Source organism: Scomber japonicus, chromosome 1 (assembly GCF_027409825.1).
Source record: "Scomber japonicus isolate fScoJap1 chromosome 1, fScoJap1.pri, whole genome shotgun sequence".
Lineage (NCBI taxonomy): Eukaryota > Metazoa > Chordata > Actinopteri > Scombriformes > Scombridae > Scomber > Scomber japonicus.
This window is the reverse complement of record NC_070578.1, coordinates 28,927,735-28,950,022: the sequence shown is the minus strand read 5'-3', so window position 1 is coordinate 28,950,022 and position 22,288 is coordinate 28,927,735. Positions and strand designations below refer to the sequence as shown.

Genomic DNA, 22,288 nt, shown 5'->3' with positions numbered 1-22,288 from the left:
ACAATGTGACAGGCTCTACATCCTTTTTTTTCCTCCAGAATGAGAGAATGTGGAGCCCGGTAACACTGTAGCCAATTGCACCCGGGTTTGGACCTCTTATATCAGGCGGATCATCCTCAACCGGGCAAGCGGATGCCTGAATGGAGATTGCAAGCCATCCACCAAGATTTCTACGTTTCCTAAATTGGTGAATTTGAGCAGATAAATGGAGTGTTGTGTCGGACTACATGGCATTATGTTCCACGGGGGGTGTTTGACATCGGAGCGACTGGCCAGAATAATACTCTGCAGTGTGAATATTTCAGCCTGTTGATGATGAACCGCTCAGGACTGGAGCAAAGTGTCGTGAGAACCGGTTTATGGCCCGTGTCTTGAGCTGAAGTGGGTAACCAGATTGTTAGAGAGAGAGAGGGAGAGAAAGAGAGAGAGAGAGGGAAAAAAAGCATCATTTTTGATGGCTCCGGGGTGGGGGAGGACGACTACAAATGAAAGCTTGGACACAAAAAATGGATAAAACTATTGCATGAAGCTGGGGGACTGCATGGTGTGTGTGTGTGTATGTGTGTCTGTGTGTGTGTCTGTCTGTGTGTGTGTTTTTAGGCCTACTTGATAACAGTGAAGTTGAGGGAAAAATGAGAAAATGGTGATGTGGTACGAAGAAGGCGAGAAGAGGAGCCGGAGTGAGGGATAATTCGTCCATGGGGATCTGAGCAGCCCAGCTGAAGAATAACGGAATCCAAGTTTTCGAGGATAATAGCTGCTTTGATTAAAGATCTCCAATTAACTTCATGTGAAAAACAGAGGGAGGAAATCAGCTTCCTGGTCGGGGGGTGGGGGGGTGGGGATAGAAAGATATATTATTCATGCCTTGTGTTAGAGCAATTGGAGAACCGGCTTTGCTGTGGCCTAGATGATATATGTATATGTATTTATATATTTAAGGGGGGAAAAAATGAAAGCTTAGAAGAGAGAGTGGACATTTAAAAAAAAAACACACACAAAAAAGAGCGAATGACACTCGGGTAGCCCTCAAAGTAAAGCACTTGCGCAAAAAGAAAAAGGCTGAAGTGGGTTGAAGCATGGGCTGTGCTTCAAGTATTCATATCTCTGATAGGGTGGTCTACCACAGTGGAAAAGAGTCCGAGGATTCCCACTCACCCCAGCAGACTAATACCACTCAGCATCAAGGAAATCCTGCCTCGGGACTACCCCTAAAACCCCCGAGCTGCAAGGTGAGGGAACCTACATTCATTACACTTGATGTGCGTGTGTGTGTGTGTGTGTGTGTGTGTGTGTGCGTGTGTGTTAAGAGAAAGGGTGTATGATTGAATGTTCAAGCTTTTTTTTCAGGAAAAAGTCTCTAATCCATAACAGAACAGACCTTTATAAGAATGAATTTTAGGACATTACTGTAAGTTATATAATTGTTTTTAATCCAAATGTTTTTATAAAGCAGAAATTCTGGGAGGCTAAAGTAAAGTAGGCACAACCCCTATATTCCAGTTTCTTTTTTTTTTCATTTAAACTCCTTTAAAATCTAAATGATCCTGCTTAACATTAGTGCTCCGCTGCTTCTTTTTCTTTCTTTTTTTAAATAAAGAGGAACTAGGCCATGATACACACTCAGTGGAAGGTCGTAAGGTCACAGGCCTCTAATCTAACCTGAGGTATTGTTCTCTTTTGTAGGTCGTAGGAGTGTTTTAGACCTGCAAAGATAAAGCAGCATAAAGCATTTTTTTCAGACTCTTCATATGTACACAATAAGAATAATCTCTTTAGAGCCCAAATCAAAGCATTGATATCTGGTGTCCAACGCAGTTCTTTTCCGTTGACACAGCTCTGGCCTCTACTTCACCTTTCAACCAGTTCAGCTTTTCAGTGTGATGTCTTCTCTCGTGAGTCTTAATAAAGCCTAAACTTTGTGTGTCAGGTCATAAAATTAGACAAACTAGCGCACAGACACTGTTAGTGTTAGACAGGAATATCTGAATGGAAATGAGAGTAGGCACTGAAAAGGATTGAGTGACAAAAGTTTGCCACCAGTATGTTACATCATCACAAAAAATAACAGTCCCATTTGTGTATTGGACCAGAAAGAATTACACTAACAGTGGCATAATGAAATGTGCCGCTTGTATGCATGCAGGGGCTAAAAAAAGAGTAGTTTCTCATCAAAAAGATGATCAATTACATTATTAGTGTTTGGCATTTATGTGTTGTGTAAGAGGTTGCACACGCACATAAGGAAGAACATATCAGTGTCATTGCAGGTGGATGTATTTTTCGAAGGTGAGAGAGATGTCTGTTGTTGTTGTTTTGTTTTTTTTTTGGAACAAACAAACTGAAATCCTGGTGTCCATGTGTGCTGGCAAAAGGCCTCATCCCATTTGTAGAAAACTCCATAATGAAGCAATATTGAGTTGAGAATAGTTATTCTATCTCCAAATGAAGAATAAGGATGTTGAAGCTTCAAGGAGTGGCAAATTGATAATAAAATCAACACAGCCCGTACTGTAATGTTTGCGTCTGGAGGCATCTGCAAACACGAAACGTCTGAAAAAAAAAAGAAGTGTGATCTCATGAATTTTGTGCATGAGTGCATCTGTGTGTGTTGGTGTATGTTTTCATGAGTATGTGTGCATTTTCTCTGACAGACCGCAGGCTATTTGAGGGCCTCTGTCAAGCTGAATTTTGTGGCCAAATGTCACCGCAGGATGCAGTGAGAAGTCGGTGTGACAGATGCCCCCTATGTCAAGACGCCCACTGTGCCTTGATTGAATTAGTCTCCTGATTGAGTTAGACTAATGGTATACAAATCTCCTTCAGCTGGAAATGGTTAATCCTCGTTCCATAAGGTGTCATCTTTACCATCCTCTGTCGCTGGGTTCCACTGAGCAGCCGGGTTTAATCATACCTTAATGTATACGAAAGTAGAGTTTGAATGTTTCATCTTCGCTAACCATTTGCTGCCATTAAGAATAATTTATACATTAACTTGCCGTGATGTGTTTGAGCCTCGGTGATACATGCAGCTGCTGCTTGTTTTTAGCTCTTTTGATTTCTACTGCCTATAAGAGATCAATAATGCCCACTGATTGTTCTGGATTTGTACCTGTGCGATAGGTGTGTGTGTGATTTAACACAATGCCATCGTGAAAAGCACTGATTTAATTCATTTAATTTGGAATATATTTAGAGCTGCATCAATAAGTCAATCAACAGATGGATTGATCACCAACAATATTGATGATTGATTCATTGTTCGGGTTCATGTCCTGCTCAAAATTCTCTGATTCCAGCTTAATATTTTCTGGTTTCATTCTGTGATAGTAAGCTAAATAACTTTGATGTGTGGAGCGCCAATCAGGACAAAAAAAAAAAACATTTTCGGTTGTCATGCTTTGTCACTGTTTTTTTTTGCAACAGTGGAGCTGCACCAGATTCCAATAGATGTCAGTCAGAAGTAGACATGAGTTCAGTGATTGATAGAAAATGAATCTGCAACTATTTTAATAATCAGTTCATCGCTTTGTCATCGTTTTAAGCAATAATGCCAAATATAATATGGCTCTGTCTTCCTAAATGTAAGGATTTTCAGCGTTTTGTTTAAATTTGATTGCAAACTGAACATCTTTTTTTGACTGTTTGTTGGACGGTTGGATTGAAGACACCACATTGGACTACAGGAAACAGATTCATTATTTTCTGACATTTTAGGGGCATAAATTAATTGAGGGAATAAGTGGCAGATTAACTGATAATGAAAATCGATAATGAATGGTTTGCGTTTGTTTCTATTTTCTGTGTGCGTGTTGGTGCCCCAGCTTGTGTCGTTGTGATTGTGGAGAGAGAGAGAGCACACACATTGATCCCCTAAAAGATAATAATCCTCACATCCACATCTACATGCAGCTGGCAGTGACGCTACAGCAAAGCACAAGTTTAGCTTATTACGAAACTGAAATTGGACAAATGTTAAAACTGTGCTGTATCTTTGCTTACATTTTGAGAGAGAGAGAGAAAGAGGGAGAGAGAGAGAGAGAGAAAAAAAGTGTGAGAAAGATTCAATAGTAGTTTGGGAGTGTGATGTGAGTCATTGTCAAGGGTACGTTACCATCTGGGCTGCTCTGGTGATGATAAGGCTCAAGTACAAGGTCCTGTGATAGTGGGCTTTTTTTCTGTGTGTATAGGGCCAAACAGACAGAGAAAGACCTCAGCCAAACACAACACCATTTATCTGGCCTTGACTTTTTCAGTCTGATTGCCCCCACTCAAGGAAATCAAGTAGCTCTCCCCCTGAACAGCTAGAGTAGAATCAGTTTTACCATTACCTCTTACTATAAATGGAAAAGGGCAATAAAAGGTGCTAAGCTTATAAGTATCTGGAGAGTAATACCATCTTGCTTGCTGCCTGGTTCCAGCCTCTGCATGCATTAACATAAGTGGTGGAATCACTCACCCATATACCTCAGACTTCCCCCCATTAAACCCTCCCATCTCCAGAAGTGACAAGGTACACAAGGTTGCTTTTCTGAACTAAAGCCTCAGCTGGGAAACACTTAACTGTTGCTAGAGCGCAGTACAGAACTTTAAAAAGTTTCTGAACCAAACACCAGGGTGTGATACATCTTAGTTTCAATCTTTTAGAGTGTGTCGTAAGATATGACACACCTCTGACCTGCACAGCTCCTCTCCATTTGTCAGTTTTCTCTCCCGCTGTTTTTGAGTGTGCTCTCTGGTCAGTTTTGTGTGTGTGTCTGTGTGTGTGTCTGTGTGTGTCTGTGTGTGTGTGTGTGTGTGTGTCTGTGTGTGTCTGTGTGTGTGTGTGTGTGTGTGTGTGTGTATGTGTGTGTTTAGTCTAAGTTGAGAGTCATTGGGTAATTTATTCCGGAGGAGGGCAAAGGCTTAGCATGGTGATGAATTAATCCACTGTGCTTTTTTCTGCTGGCTGAGAGGACGGAGACTGATATTGGCTCTTTTTCTTTCTCTCTTTTTACTTTTTTTGAATAGTTTATCATGATCATATCAAGATCATCTTGATCTATAAACACACATGGATATTTTTCTCTCAACGTCCATATTTAATGCATTTTTCAGCCTTGAATTTACAGCTGTTTTAATTGCCACAATCACATATATGATTTAATACACAATAGGAGTAGTCTCCTTCTGTTCGCCCTTAGAAATGCTAACATTCAGTTCACTTCAATGGCCCTGCTGTTGTCTGTGTCTTTACAGCTGGTGATTGGATCTAGTGATGGACTGTGCTTATCTATGTCTATCAAGGATGTCATGTGTATATGCACAATGGTCCTTTATAGCCCAGAGCGTGGCACAAACCCCTGGCACTCTGCCACGGTTAGTGGTTTGAGTCCCACTGGAGCAAAAGTTCCATCCACCCAGATAACACACATATGTTAAAACTGATAACATTTTTTAAGGATGTGTCCAGAGGAACAATTCAACATTTTAGGAAATATGCTTATTCACTTTCATGGTGATGATTTAAATGTGAAGATAGATATATCTCTTATATATCTCTGCCTGTTAAATATAAATGTATAACCAGCTGCCAGATAGCTTAGCTTAGCACACAGACTGGAAACAGTGGAAACAGTTAGCCTTGCCCAGCCCAAATGGAACAAAATGCTCCTATTAGTGCCTCTAAAAACTACAAAAGCTACTCATGTTAAACTACAAAATATTGTTTTTATAGTTTGGTCTTTGTATGAATTAAATAAACAAGTGAAGGTAGGTTGATATTTTCTTAAACCCTTGGATAGAGCCAGGGTAGCTGTCACTCCTTGTTTCCGTTTTTTATGCTAAGCTAAGTTATCTGTTGGCTGTAGCTTCATATTTAACATACAGACATGAGAGCGGAATCGATCCACCTCTCCTCTTTCCCGAAATGTTAAACAATTGCTTTAAATATGACTTTAGCCACTCATTGTGTTATATTTAAACAAAACGTCAGCTGCAGTGCGACCCCGTCTTTCCCTTCCTGTCAGGAGTGTCTGCAGGGGCTGTGAGGGGGTATTTTTTTTGCCATGTCATTTATCTCCACTGGCACATGAGCAGAAGGAGTTGCGAGGAAGGGAAGATGGGGCCCATAGAGCACCCACAGCCCTCTGATTGATGTATTGGCAGCTCTAGAGCTTATCGCTGTAAGAGACATGTGTATCAGCAGCAGTTGCTTCAAACATGTTCAAGTACACTTTTTATACACTTTATGTAACATTCATCTGTTCTTCAGCATTGAGCAGTTTCAATGCTTGATGTAATGACAGCAAAGTCCCTCTGTGTGCACAGTGATCCTGTTTAGAAATGAAATTAGGATAATATAATAAATCCCTTTGTCACCTCCAAGTGTAGATACAGTAGGTCTCTTCATTTCCAGGAGTTTGCTCTCTTATGAGGTGTCAATTGGGAGCGTGTACTTATGAAACAGAACCTCCCATTGTTTTTTAAATAGTCTTAACAAATAAGGCCACATTCAAAGCTTGTTCTGCTCCCCCTCCAGGTTAAGAATTTTGTATCATAAGGCCAGCATGTGATAGTTTCATGAGATTATGGAAATGGTATTCCTCCAAAACAAGGCACTACAAGTGTTTACTTTGTAGCTGCGCTCTCTGTTCTGTTTCAGAAGCTCACAGGAATGTACTGTAGATGTGAGTGGGCCCTGGTCCACTGGTGGCCTTTTTTAAGCTCCTCCTTAAGTGTGTCTCTCCCAATTTCTGGACTTTCTAAGCTGTGAGCATCTGCAGGGGTGGTGTCGTCATGCTAGCGCTGTGTGTTTTGAACGTGGCTCTGAGATCCAGTTTGTTGAAGACTAGGCCGGTCACCAGCAGAGTGAAAAAGAGTGTTGAGATGTTCATAGAAACCAATCTTATGTTGAAGGCCTGTTAGGCGTGCAGGTGTTTTGAATTTTCTTTAGTTTGTTGACTGATGGAGTGTTTTGTGTCCATATGTACTGCCACTGTTAAAGTAGCTCATTGATCAAGTAATCAATTAATAAAATGTATTAATAAAAAAAATAAAAAAGCACATCAACACATGATATTTATAGAAATAAATAACAGATGGGTACAAAAAGGGACTGCAGAAGTTTAAATAATTTAAAAATATGTTAAATTGTTAATAGGATTTTTTTAAATTTGAATTGGTGTCCTGAATGTGTAAATGTGCTCATGGAGGGATAACAAACAGTATAAAAAATATTTTATATTTGTTACTTCTAACTTTTTAATGTAACCTTTTTTAATACGATACAGCTCCCCTCACCGTTCTAAGTCTCCAACAAAGCTATCTTCAGTGAATGTGGAAGGCTGCAATTTGTGTGGAAAACAAACAAATATATACAGAATCAAAAATCATAAACATACTGTACTAGTCAGTGGACATTGAACTTTGACCGGAAATTGAATTTCCTGGCACACTGTATACTTTTTTTTTAATATCTTTGGGAAGTAGTCATACAAAGAGCAGTCAAAAGGCGATTTAAAGGACATTTTGGGAACACTTGCCAGCACCGCTAAAGATAATTAAGGTTATATCTCATTTGTTTAATTCATTTAATAAACCTAAATGTAAAAATGACAAGTTGTAGTTTTACTGGGCCTAATTCATGGCTGAGTGCAGTGATTTCCTGGAATCCTGTCGTAACTATCACAGTTTTCTCCGTAAAACTACAGCTTGTGGTTTTTACAGTGTGCTTTTTGTACCGATCAAAGAAGATAAAACATATTCAGTGTGAGCTTAATATATGCAAGTAGGGGGATTTTGTTACATTTGTTACATTTGGACTGTCTCAGGTTAGGTGTTTCCCCTGTTTTCAGCCCTTATGCTATATAAAGAGCTTAACATTAAAACATTAACATCTGCTGATTTAAGCTTCCTGTTTACTGTATAAATATAAGGTATTGATTATCGATTATATTCTTCTCATCTTAGCACCATGGGCCTGATTTACTAAGATCCTAAATAGTGGGTACTAAATTGCGTGCACGGTGCAATAGATTGCACGTTTCACTTGCGTGCGTTTTGCGGGTGATCTACTAAGAATAACTGCGTAAATGAAAACAGGTGCAACAGGGTGGAGACAGCAGTATTTAAATGAGGGTTTGGTGTGTCTGAATGGAGAGTTTGGACGAGCAGAAAGCTGCAAGCGCAAAATGAAATGTGATCAGGTTCTAGTGGAAGAGGTTAACAAATATATTGAGTCATAACAAAAACAAATATTACCAGAAAAACCCACATATGGGAGATTATATGTGACGAAGTCAATGCTGTTAGTAAAACCAAAATATTCCACTCCAAAATGATTAATACAGGTGGAAAAACTCCATCCTGTGTATTCTGTCATTGTGCCTCCGTCTCCTCCTCTCCACAGTGACAAAAGTCATCTGAGCGCAGTGCTCAGCTAGTTAATACCTGCCCTTCAAAAGGTATTATTTATAGACACAGTTAGCGTCAGAAAAAATACCTTCAGGTTTGGTAAATCACAATGCGCGTGCTAAATAACATATTTACATTTTCTCCTCTCGTATTTTGCACACTGGGGTTGAAACGGCCCATATTACATATTCATTATGGCAAACGCACTAAGTGGACAGCGCGTACTATCTTGCACAGCTGCAAGACGCAAACCTCAGTGCGTTGCGTTAGTAGATCAGCTTGCACATTTTTTGCGGGTGATGTCGAGTTTGCATACGTTCTTACTTTTTCTTCTTCTTTACTTTAGTAAATCAGGCTCTATATGTACAGTTTCTGCACCACATTTCCAGGTGTCTGGGGTACGTTTATCCATTACCTTCTCCTCTCCTTAACCTTTGGCAGTGTGTAAAAATCTATTTGTGCAATTGGTAGAACCACAGCTATTTACTTTTTTATTTCAACATTTTAAAATCATGTGAATAGTATCTGCAGATACTTCCGTGACGTTAGGTGCATACCCTCTATACTCAGATCTCTCAAGGTCTTAATCCCAGATTTTAGAGTGGTTTTGAAAAGTACACCATGTACAGAACACACCATCATTGTTCCTTCAAAGAAGAAGTTCATCTGAGAGTCATCTCACTTGCATAGTGTCACAGTGTCAGTGTCCATAGGCGTGTTTTTAATCTCCCCTTGAAGAGAGCATTATGCACCAATTGTGGACTGCTGTAACCATGCACAACACGCCTTGTTAACAGTGCTAACAGCCATGTTAACAGCATCTGGTTACTGGAGTACTTTGGCCATTTTCACGCTCCATCACACCACTGTCCTTGCAGCCAGAATAAACTGAGGAAAGGTTGTGTACAGCACAGTATGTTGAAAGACTTTTCCTGCAGCAAGATCTACAAAGCTCCAATTTTGTAGATTTTGTATTAAATTATAAATCTAATGGGAATTTCACTGCAAAATTTGAAACAATTTTGGTATCAAAATGGTCCTGAGGCCTTGACTTCATTTTACTGATGTTCTTCAGGTAAGAAGCGCTGAGCAGATGAGAGCCTCACTGGATTTAAGTGAACAAGCCTGCAGCTTATTGGCTGTAGTAAACACGCAAAGACACTCATTCACTTGCTCAACGCTGCGTTAAGGCAGCAGTGCTTGTCTCCTCCTTCCTTGTTTTAATGGACACAGCTATGACACAAAACGTCCTGGACTGCTTCCTGCCTTTTGCTCTGAAGATATTCTGTACCCCCCTGTTTAATTTAAGCCTCACTGTTTTTAGTGGATAGAGCACAGATGGTGTGTGATGTTTTTGTAATGTGTGGTTGAAAGGACACATTTTGGGATCAATTCAATTCAAATATAATCTGGCTAGTTCCTCTCTTTGTCCTTTTTTTTTTTTTTTTTTAGTTTTTCCCAATTAGATTTCTGACCTTTGCTCTAGAAAAGATGATTTAGTCTTTACTGTGTACAAAAGGGTGCTTTTCTGTGAGTTCTACACAGAATTGTGATACTTAAAACCATTTGACTGTGACATGCAAATTAATTTTGCAGCAAACAAGAAGTGAATCTGTCTGCACAGCTTAGTCCAATCATGATCAAAACCTCAATAGATTTTCAAGTCCTACATGGTTGTTTTTGTGTGTACATGGTCCTGAAACTTAAACCTTTTAGCCCCCCCACCCCCCACCCCATTGAGATCCACAACAAAAAAAAGAAAACAAAAATTCACCTTTTATGATAGTTAATTGGTAATTCAAAGTTCGGCCTATTTGTGTGAAATTGCTAATATGTACACCAGCTGGTTAAAAATATATGAATCAATTATATTTAAGTCGGTTCTATTTATTGCATTTTACCAAACACATTCAGACATTGCATGATGTGTGATATGTTAAATAGCAGACATAATATATCTAGATTGAGTGTTGGCATAGGAGAGCAGAAAATGTTAAATGGTAACAAGAGAGTGCATGCTTTGTTAAAAGCAATTGACATCCACATGAGAGACAATGAAGCGAACACTTATCAGTTTCTAATAAATCAATAGTTGAAACATTCCTTCATGTCTGTCAAAAGCACCTGTGTTTATTATACCTGCTGCACTTGTCAGATTACATTCCTCACAGGTCGTCTGTTTCAGCTGCATGCAGTGTAACCAGACTTACTGCTTGTATCTACATGAAACATTATTCTATATTATATATAGTAGAAAATATTATTATTACTTTTTTTATTTTGCAGATTTTTCTCCTTCACATTATTCCTGATAATGTTGCCACACAGTCGGCATAGTTCAACATATGAGGCTTACTTCTCCTGCCTTGAGCAAAGACATTTTCAGTCATTCATTTTTTGCACAAAATGCAAATTTGTGCACAACCTTGCCAGAGTTAAATAATACATTTCAGCAAAAGACAAGTCTTACATTTTGACTTGAGTCGAAGTAACCTATCTTTAATTTGAAGATAGGTTTGACATCATAGAGTATAGTTTGACTTTAAAAAATACAAAAATATACGATAGGTGGTAGTTTGAATACAGCATGCATTTCACAGTTTTTAAGAAAAAAATGTACATTAGGTTTACATTGCAGTAACTATGCTTTCAATTTAAATGACTTGATGTAAAATCAAGAAGCTCTGCTTTTGAGTTGGCAGTATATCCATAAGGCAAATAATGGATTTGCAGTTGTTTTACTTCCATTTAAAATGCTCACTTTCCATCAGTGAGAGCTTCTGTAATCTTCAATAAAGTTGCAGTCATTTAGAAATATTTCTGTTGAAATGTTAATAACATTTTAGAAGATTCTTAATTTAAACATCAAAGTTAGTGGCTGTTCTAATTAAATTGGCCTCAGTAGCAAAGATTAGTCCTCATTTTGGAGTTGCAACAATGGGCCGATTGCTCGATTGTTGATCAACAGAAAATTAATCTCTGTTACTCTCGATTAATCATTTTAGTCATTCTTTTAAGCTAATTTGCCAAAAAATATGCCACATATTTGGGGGGTTTGAACTGGTTGGTTGTATAAAACAAGATATTTTAAGATAATATAATTTAAAAAACTATATCATTTTGATTGTTCATAATTTTCCTCACCTGATAGACAAAATTGAGAAAATCAGGGACAGATGAATTAATAACAGCAATGTTATATTTATTCAGACAGGAGCTTTATTATTTTTTTGTTTTATTTTATCACGATATATCTATTTTTTTTTCTTCTTTAATCATCATTAATTTTCTACCAATAACCCATTGAATTTCTTTTTCAATTTCTTTAAAAACAGTTGGGTATTTTATGTGCATGTGTGCTTACAAACTTCCTCTCCATTCCTCATTCAGAGTTTGTGTGTTTCTGAATGTGTCTCAGTGTGTGTAAGTCAAGTATAGTTTGTGTGCCAAGCCCCGGCCCAGCGCTCCAGCTCGTGTCACTCACTGATCCCTCATGCAATGGTGACATCAGTGCTCCTGTTTTAGCAGGTGAAGAGGAGGGGGAGTACAGTGATTATCTAATGCTCTCACAGCCATCTGAAGAACCCCGGAGAAACGCTCCTGATATTTTCAAAAACATGTAAGCTGCGTTGTGGGGAGGTGGAGCCACAGAGATAGCACAGGGGTGGTGTAGCTAATTCTAATCGGGCCAAGGGGTTGGCAAGATAACTAAGATTGTACAGTTGGGTATGGCTCTGGCAACATAATAAAAGTTACTGGAGCCTGATGATCTCTCATTCAGACCAGACGGCCTTCTTGTTTAGCTTGTTGTTTGTACTCTTGTTGTCATGTATTTGGCTGGCCTGAAAAGGAGGAGGGGCTGACAGCAATGGAAAGGTTCCTGGTAAGATTACAGTAAACTGTAGTATCAATGGACCAGGCAGTGTCCCACTTAGACTTCCCAATCTCCTTTACCTTGTCCTTTTGCTTTATTGGCCTTTGACCCCACCTACAGTCAGTGACCTAAGAGAGGAAGAAGAATGGGGACTAAATGCGCCTGATCACCAGCTGACTATGTGTCACAGTACAAATGACAGTCTGACGGCAAATGGAGTCGAGAAGGTTTAGGATTTATAGCTAATAAAAGCAAGGCGACAGAGTGAAAACAAAGATGGAAAACAGCATTACAATATTCTTTTGTGTGTTTATATGCAGTAAAATTGAGGTTATTTGGGGCGAGTGTAATGAAATGGAAAGTGAAGCAGAACTACAGTAACAGTTGTGTTGAAGAAGGCTACAGGGGGCAGAGAAAGAGGAGGAGGTTTAAGTAAGGGGTTGCCCCAGAGCTGTGGGTGGCTTAGGATTGTCCAGGTCTTACGGGGATTTCAGGGTAATCTGGATGAGGACAGAAATACCTTGAAGGTGAACATTGGAGAAAGTGCTCTGCTTTTCTCGGATCCAGTCCTCTGACTCGTTTATTTAATTAATTCACACTGGTCGGTTACATCTTTCCTTTTAAGGGGCACTCCATCAATTTTTCACATAAAGATGAGGAGCACTGCTCAGCCCCAGAAAACAGTTGTATAATTTCTTCTTGAGTTTGAAAAAAAGTAAATCTGTTGATGTCAGTTTGAGACTTAAAATTGACTACAGAAACCTACATTACAAGCTGGAGGTGTGGGGTTTGAAAGAAGTAGGCATTTATGAGGGATAATGAGTTGCATTATGGGAAATGTGGTTGTGGAGCTTGACCCTTTAGTAGGGAGTTAAGTGAGGATATCTCTGCCTCTGCTGCTTTGATTTTTGACTGTTTTTTATGGAAGAGCATGAATACATTTCTGGATTACCCTTTAATCATTCACATTTGCTGCTGTATAGTTTGTACACACTGTTTTCACCATCAGGCTTAGGAGATCACAGACTCAGACAGACTTGAGAATTGGATGAAGCTCAAGTTGCAATTGGGTCCTCAAAATTTAATCTTAAAAGAGGTTGGGGTTGTATTGAGATCACAGTTTGGAGACACACAAGTAAAAAAAGATGGAGAGGGAAATTGGGAAAGTGAGACATTAATTTAGACAAGTAAAGCCACAGGAGATGCATTACAGTCCTGGACATATGGAGATGTGATCTCATTAAAACCTCATCTGTCTTTCGAATTGAAATCTCAGAGATCCCAGCCTCAGCTCTTATCATTTGCAGTTTGGCAGTTAGCTTAAATGCAGCCATGTAGCGAGCAGACCTGTGTGTTCATGTCCATGTTTAATGAGTGCGTCTCTCTCCGGCTCCTGCTCTTACTCTCATGTCCCTATAGGCCAGTGTGTGAGGGCTCTGAGCGCAGTCTCTAACCCTCGTCACTTGGCCTGTCGGCAGGAGCTGCTCCGCTGCCAGGCCTCAGTTACTCTCTTTGGCACAGTGACGCACAGATCACATACACACTCGCGCCACTATGGATGCAGGGGTTTGCAGGCAGGCGTAGACAGCGTCATGAGCTTAAAGACGGCTGCATGCATTCTGATAATACAAACATATACATATTCATTCAAAATATATGAGTACACAATGTTCAGATTAGCTCTACAGAAGCTGAACTCATGAAAAACGTCACTGCTTTGCTTTGGTCTACTTCTCTGAGTATCCTTTTTTACAATGTGTGTGTACAGGCACGCATGAGTTTAATATCTATTCCTTCCTTCCCCTTGCTTCAGTGTTTGTTGAATTGTAAAAAAAAAAAGAAAAAGGGATTGTGCATTGGACCATCTGTTCACATAATCTGAGAGTTTTGTGTGATATCTGAGGCGATGCTTGCAAGGTGTGGAACACCAGCTAGAAACAGGGACAGGTCACCAAGGATGAAGTAACCTATCCATTTTCTGCAAACTCTGTATTTTTAAACCATGGACGTCATTCAAGGGCGTTTGGGACTGAATTCCAGGACAAGTTCACTCTCCTGTGAGTTACTCAGTGTCTTCCCTCTGTGTGTGTATGTGCATTCCCGTATGCTTGAGTTTCCGCACTATCTGGTGAGGTAGGAGAGATGTCACTGCAGACAGAATAAAGGTCAGGGCGTACTCTGGAAGCACTGCCCGTAAAACAATGAATGTGTATGCGTGCATGTATCTGCGCTCTTTTGCACGACTGATTAGAAGTTGCTGTATTTGGGACAGTATAATATGAAAGAAGTCTGCATCAATACTGCAGTAAAAGTACTTTAGTTTTTCAGTGGTTTATTCTTTAAGTCTTTATTTCTGAGAGTTCTTGTTTCAGTTTTGTAGGACTACCTTTTCCTTTCAGTCTACTGCTCCTGTATCTACTATATGTCTCTGCATGTATAGCTAGTGTATGGCATTACATAAATGATTAACTTGATGTTATTTAACTTATCGTAGCCTATGTCAGCAGCTGATGTCCTCTTCAGTTAACACTAAAAACCAGGAGTGTTGGTGCGATCCAGTTTTGGCCTAGTGGAGAAATCCTAGCATAAGTCAGAAAATTAATTGAAAAAGTGACTGGAAATCTTCCACCCCCAATTCTTAACAAGATTTGGCTGGGCTATTGATCATAGGTGCAGTTAAATAGGATAAAAATTTAAGCTGCAATAATAATTTGATGATTTCGATAACTGAATAATCATTTAAATCATTTATAGTGCAAAAAGTATCGTAAACAGAATATCAGCATGGGCCTAGGAACTTTTATTTTTTATTTTCAAACATTTTTCTTTGAATTGAATTTGTCAATTTTGCCAATAGTAATTGATTGCAGCCCTATTAAAAATGTGTTAGTTCTACATTATTCGAGGGATGTTAAATGAAGTGAAAGAATTACATTTGACAGAGCAAAGTAATGCACATTTTTACATGAAGTGCAGTACAGAATGACACAGACAACTTATTTTATGTTTTGTAAAGAGAACCTAATGTAAGACAGCAAATTGCAAAAGTAAAGATTAGAATGACTAAATGAGGAGAACAGAAGAGGATAAACTATTGATGAGATCACATGAAATGTTTTTCCATTCACTGTAACCACTTATGTTATCCCCCATCATGTACACACAGCTGAACCCTTGTCACGTAAACTAAAAGGAGGCACATTGTTCATCTCATGACATTGCATCTGTAAGAGAACAAGAGAGAATAACCCAGAGAGATATTAGATGAATAAAAAACATCAAGTTGGATATTTTTTACATTCAACACAATAATAGAATATGTCTTTCAGAGCTTGTGCTTTAGCTTGCAGGATGTTGTAGTTTTTGCTCAACGAGGCTGGTCTTTCCTCTTGAGAGAGAGAGAGGGAGAGAGAGGGAGGGAGGGAGAGAGAGAGAGAGAGAGAGAGAGAGAAATACAGTGAAAGCAAGGATGTTCTGGGACAAACCGATCCACAGTGGCCTAGTTTCCCTCAGCCATGCCAGTGACTCAACTATAGGTCTTCTGCCTGGCTGACTGTGGGCTTCGTCACCATGGATAAGACATGTGGACAGAGCCAGAATACACACAGTTGCCGTTATTTTTCTAAATGGATGAACTGCAGTTACATTAACACATCAGACAAGTGCCTAATTTTCATTTGGGTGGGGGAGGGTAGGATTTTTTTCACTCAGGAGTACTGCTCTTTGGCTACATTATCAAAGCAATCCAGTACAATAAGGAGAGATAGAAATATTAGAACATCTGTATTTCATATTTTGTTTCATTTGCCTCCATTTTTAGTCGTTGTAGTCAAGTCATGTCAGGTTGAGGTAGACAGATTTACAAACTGCTTTTAAAGACAGTTGTCTACAGAAAGACAAAGATGCATACAATGTACATCAAGAGAGAAAAACTAAAGAGAGAAAGAGAAAATATTTACAGAAAAATACATAAAAGGAAAGACATGGAAGGAAAGGAAGTGAGGGTAAGGTTAGAGGACAGGTAGGGCATAAACAGTGTGTCATTCCTATAGCACCTACAGCACAAGGGGTTTAATTAATTTAACAATTAATTTGTTTGAATTTAGCCTAAAAACCAACAGCTATGTCAGGCACTATCAGCTCATGAACCTCACAGTTTCATATTCATTTTAAGTAGATGAATATGTGTCATTTTGTACAGAACAAATGTGTATTGAGAATTATGAAACCCTTAATAGTGGACTTCAAATATCTCACAGTACATTGCCGAGTGTACTAACGTAAAACTAACTACCGTCATGCTGGGTGAAAGTAATGACTCAAGTAGTGTCAGTAAAACTGTTTTTTTTTTATTTGCCAGCTAACACTCTGCATAGTTGCCTACAAAAACTTCCATTATGGTGAGGTAATGATGAATAGTTGCACATATTCAAGCAATACTTGTGTTTTGCCACATTAAGTACTGGACATTTTCATACGAATATGATGCCTCGCACAAAAATGTATTTTGTGTACGATATGTGTTTGTCATATACAACACGTGTACTTCACACACTACAGACTGCATAAAATGCTGTCTTGTATATGTTAATCAAGTCTACTTTTACTATGTGTTAGTCGTAGAACCAGGTTTATGTCTGCTTGATATATTTTTCCTTTTCTTTTCAGTAGGTTTTGTTATGTTTGTTGTTTGTACTTTTACCACCTTCAACCATTTATACTTTACTTACTACTTATAGTTTTCTTATTTATTGTTTTTGACTTGCTGTTATGCTGTCAACCTATTGAAGCTTGTAGTTTATTAGTTCCTGTGACAGTAATCACATTAAAGGTCCTATTAGCATGTTAATTTAATAAATGAGTCGATTGACAGGAAATAAATGTAAAATAACTATTTCAAAAACAGTAATCTTTCAATAAAAACTGCCAAATATTTGCTGGTTGCAGATTCTCAGATGTGAAGATATGAAGCTTTTCTCTGCCATACATGAAAGTAAACTAAGTATATTTAAATTTTGGACTGCTGATGAGATGAAACAAGATGATTAAAGACATCACCAGAGAAATTCCAACAATAATTTTTTAACTGTTTTTTTTTTTTTTTTTTTTTACATTTTATGGACCAAATGATTAATCGTTAGTTGCATGAATTTTTTGTACACAGTTAAACATTTTACATATTTTACTCTGACAGTAAGTACAATTTTACTTTCAAACATGAATACAAAAAGTCTCCATTTTCTCATAAATTGAATTTAGTGAAGTGGTTATTGTGTGTGCTGGTCATTGATTTGTCATACTTAGATCTGGTTGCAGGTTTGAAACCCCATTGTTATCTATGGCCTCAGAGCAGATCTATGGGTAGCAAATGTAAGTGGCCACACATGAAAGTGAATTATTCTCTTTGAGGCAACACACACAGCATGGGCAGTTAGCACTACTATCTGAGTGGCTCAGCGTGTGGTGAGGTGGATGTGTCACTCAGTGCCATTTAGTCCTTCACTTAGCTCCGTGTGTGAGAGTTAGTGTGTCTGTTGGTCCGTCTGTCTGTCTGTCTGGTACATAGTGTGCGTCCCACACCTGTGGCTGGGACTGCTCCCCTTAATCAGCCCTAATGAAGAACATTGATTCATCTACATTTGATTCACACTTTTAGACAGGAGCGCACACAAGCACAAAGAAAGCACCCCGCCACTAGTTGAGAGACCAACATTAACTCAACACTTCAAACTGAGGAAAAATGACGACTATCTTCTTATGTTGCTGTAGTGTTATTAGCTCTGCATGTAATATTCTACATGAGAAGTTTTAAGAAGAGGGACAAAGTGACGCTCAGTAGCTGAAGAAGTGGTACCAGAGAGAGAGGGGAGGGGGAGAGAGAGGCAGGATCTGGAGATTGTTAAGTGAACGGGGCAGCCATGCACGTTTTCCTAAGAAGCATGAGCAGGGCAGGCATCCCAAGATTCCCTGCATCCTGGTCCCAGCTCTGGGTTGGAGGAAGCTGTTTACTCTTTCTATCTCTCACTGCTGACGTCGGCGCACCGAACAATGTCATCCAATTTCCTGTTTTTCACTTTAGTGGAAAGCCACTCTCCCAGTGTGTATGTGTGTGTCTGTCTATGAGTGTGAGACAGAAAAGCTGGTGGGCTGGAGGAGAGCAGAAGAAGCAGGAGGAGGAGGAGGAGGAGGAGGAGATCTATAGGGCCGGATACACTGGGAGCAGGATATAGGGTCAGAGGCAACTCTGCTATGTAAATACATTAGGTGTATTGAATGAGAGTAGCAGGGGACTGCACACTGTCCTGAATGCAGCCTCAGATGGCTGTAGACACCTCACAGCTCTGATGTGGTCAGAACAGCCTGAGTAAAGAGGAAAGGTGTGCTATCACATGACATATGACAGTTTGAAGCGGTCAGCGCGGCAGCTGAGATTGATTTTTGGGGTCATTTTATTAAATCACGCTCAAGTAGCCTATTTAATGTTTAGCCACACTAGTGAGAAAGCTCTAGGGAAGGCAATGTCAGCCTTTAGACGGGCCTTTGTACCGCTTTGGTCCAGACTAAAGTAGCGTAATACTTTTTGATTCCCATAACATTTTGTACAGATGCTCACGCTTCCATAATGACTTTGGTGATATCATGTATTTCCTCTACATTTTACATTTACATTTTGGCATTTGTCACACGCTTTTATCCAAAGCAGCATACAAGTTGTTGTATGACCAGTGACCCTGCAGCCTCAGCTGTAGTTTTATTTCAGTGCTAATTAGCAAATGTTATCATGCTAACAGGCTAAGCTAAGATGGTGAGAATGATAAACATTATACTACATATTAGAATATTGACATTGTCACATTAGCATGCTAACAGTAGCTCATTGCTAATTGTAGCCTTCATGGAGCCACTGGCATAGCAAGATTTATTAATTTCTCACAGATTTTCACTGGTTATGAGCATTGCCAGATTAACCAAACAAAGCGGGCAACTGCCCCAATTAGACATAACTAAAAGGACCCAAAGACTCCTGGATCATCCTGTGGCAATTATACTCATACCACAGCTACAATGTACAGGAGGCACAGTCACAGTTTTCAGTCAATCAGTCTCAATCAATCTTGATTTATATAGTGCCAACTAACAACAAAAGTTAACTCAAGGCACAAGAGTTATACAAATAACTCTTTTAATGTATAAATGGACATATATACATTTTTGCTCAGTTAAATGATCACAAAGTATTTACTAATGCATACACAATGCACAGAGGGTCAGAGAAAGAGGATGATCAATAGGAGGCCTCAGCTCATTTTTATATTAAAGGTCCCTAGGTTGGTTAATCTGGGCCTAGATAGTTGGAATTGTAGGTACAAGAGAGAGTGCAATGTTTCATTATCAATTAATCAGTTGATTATTTTTACATTTGGGTACAAAATGTCATAAAATGGTAACAAATGTCCGTAACCCAAAGCCCAAGATCCAATGTATATACGCAACCTGTTTTGTTCCGACCAATAGTCCACAATTATTGAAAAGGATTAATCAATTTTCAAAATTGTTTGCCGACGCTCCGGTGAATCACTGTAGCTGTAGTGCAAAGGCAATATGGTTTACATAATTATTACAATATTTTTAAAACTAATATACAGTATATCACAATATGGAAAAAGTATACAAAACCACTGATATGCTATAAAACCTTTCATATGTATTAAAATGTTTTAATTACATGCAGTATGATTGCTCTGAAAGTCGGTAAATAACAACAATGATACATTATAAACATGTAGAAGTGAAGAAAAACTGCAAGGACCAGAATGCATTGCTTTCATCTCACACTGCTATTCAGTTGCACTGGGCACAGCTGCATCTGCACTATGCCCTACTCAACAAACTTGCCTGATTAACAAGTGCACACAGAGAGAGTGAGAGAGATCCCAGTGTGACTGGTACAACACAGCATATAGCAAGAGGGGTGGGACATGGATTACGTCACACACCATGTCCGTACTGCCCGCCTGCCTGGCCTACATGCTCACTCACTTCCCCTGCTTTGTTTGCCTCTGGTTGAGTGCCAGCATGATGTTTGCGGGATGCAAATGCTTGGCTGAGTGATTCATTGCAGTGTGTGCGTGTGTGTACTGTACAAGAGGAGTATGTTGCCCCAAGAGGCTGGCAGACTGGTTCAGCTCTATGTATGTGTTTGTGTGTGTGTGTGTGTGTGTGTGTGTCTGTGTGTGTGTGTGTATGTGTATGTCTGTCTGTGTCTGTGTGTGTGTGTGTGTGTGTGTGTGTGTCTGTCTGTGTCGCTGTCTGTGTGTGTGTGTGTGTGTGTGTGTGTGCCTGCGTGTGTGTGTGTGTGTGTGTGTGTATGTGTGGCAGGCTGAGGATTCGAGTTACACAACCTCAGCTGCAGTTGCATTGGTTGTGTCAGTGTCAGTTAGAGAGGGAAGTCTCACTGGATGGAGACACGGAGCGCTGCGTACCGCTCTGCTAGGCCTCAGCTTGCTGGAGGCCCTGTGGCCAAACTCCATACGTCAAGGCCCTGACCTCAGCTACTTCGCTAACAAACGCCATCACAGTGGAAACATGATTTGTGTGTGTATGTGTGTGTGTGTAGGACATTTACCCAGCAGTAGTCTATAGAGGAGCTCTGTTTCACCTCCACAGGAAAATGAATGGGTGGGTTGAATCTCTAATCAAAATTAATAAATCCGGGGGCTGAGTTATTTGTTCTGACACACGTGGTCAGAGTCATTCAAATCATATCTGACAACGGGAAAACTAGGTCTTGTTTGGTCAAACCCTCTTGGAAGAGCATGAGTTTGTGGCATTTCCATATGTTAGTCTGTATTATAAAGCCACAAAAACACACACACACACACACATATACACACACACACACACACACACACACACACATACTCAAACTGACACACACACAAATACACATGCATACTGTCTCTCCAGTGCACATGAGCCTATCATGCGACCAGGTCCTCGTGTCTGTGAAAGATCAGATGATCACAGAGCATCAGCTTGTAGCCATCTTGATGCCATACTCCTTGTTTGTGGACGCTACAACAAACAGCCTAGTGTCATGATGACGTCAATTTGGCTACAACCGAGGGCTAATCAGCTTTTTTTTCTCCCCCTTTGTTGTTTCATGGAGCTTTCAGAAGGCTTACAATTTAGCAAGAAGTGATTTACTGCGGCCTGGCACGCTCTAAAATTCCTCTCTGTATTCCTCCTCACATGTGTAGATTGTTTACGGAGAAGAGGAATTCTAGAGGGATGGCGGTCCGCAAGGGGCTTGGTTGCTATGGTTACTAACCCCTGAGCTGGGTTCCATTTAGCAGGAAGGAAGCTAAATTATTTGCAGACAGAAAAGAGTATGCTCATGTAGGGAAAGTGTAATGAGTTGAGAACCTGTCTATGTGGAATCAGTCCTTTTTTTTTTTTTTTTTTTTTTTAATTATTTTCACAATTTTAGAGATTTAGAGATTAGAGGATTAGATTACAGGCATTTAATACATGTTCAAATGAGTTTGTGGATATTAATATATAACTAATGCTCTGTTTTGGGCCCTGTAGACCCTGGGTCATCTTGAACAGCTTAAAAACATACTTTACATTGTTTTGTCATATGTAACAGCTAACAGTTTTGTGATAATTGCCTATACAATTATTTTTAATAAAGTGTATTTACGTGTGTTCTATATGTGTGATTGGTGTTAACAGTACTTTTTACACAGCTCAACCTCTCTCAAATCCTAAATAAGTCTATTATTGGAGTTTTAAAACAATTTGTTCATAAAAAGTTTGAAAAGAATTATAAGGCAAAATATTGCCATAATAATTTGAATTATATCAACAACTGAAAACCAAAATTTTAAATTGAATCACTACTGAAGACTTTATGTTGGAATTTAAATGTCAAATAATGTATTGCACTGAAATATTTGACTTTTAAAACTATCTCTCTGAACTAATGTGGTCTGAATTTCACATTTTCAAGTTGTG

General features: G+C 39.3%; 1 protein-coding gene across 1 annotated transcript in view; it reads left to right on the top strand.

Annotated features, from left to right (window-relative positions):
* Positions 1–452: 452 nt before the first annotated feature.
* pde8a (phosphodiesterase 8A) overlaps positions 453–22,288 on the top strand; it is a 43,716-nt gene continuing 21,880 nt past the window's right edge. Inside the window, exon 1 of the mRNA XM_053317731.1 lies at positions 453–1,232. Within this exon, the coding sequence (XP_053173706.1) occupies positions 1,080–1,232 (153 nt within the window). The 5' untranslated portion in view covers positions 453–1,079. The remainder of the gene's footprint in view (positions 1,233–22,288) is intronic.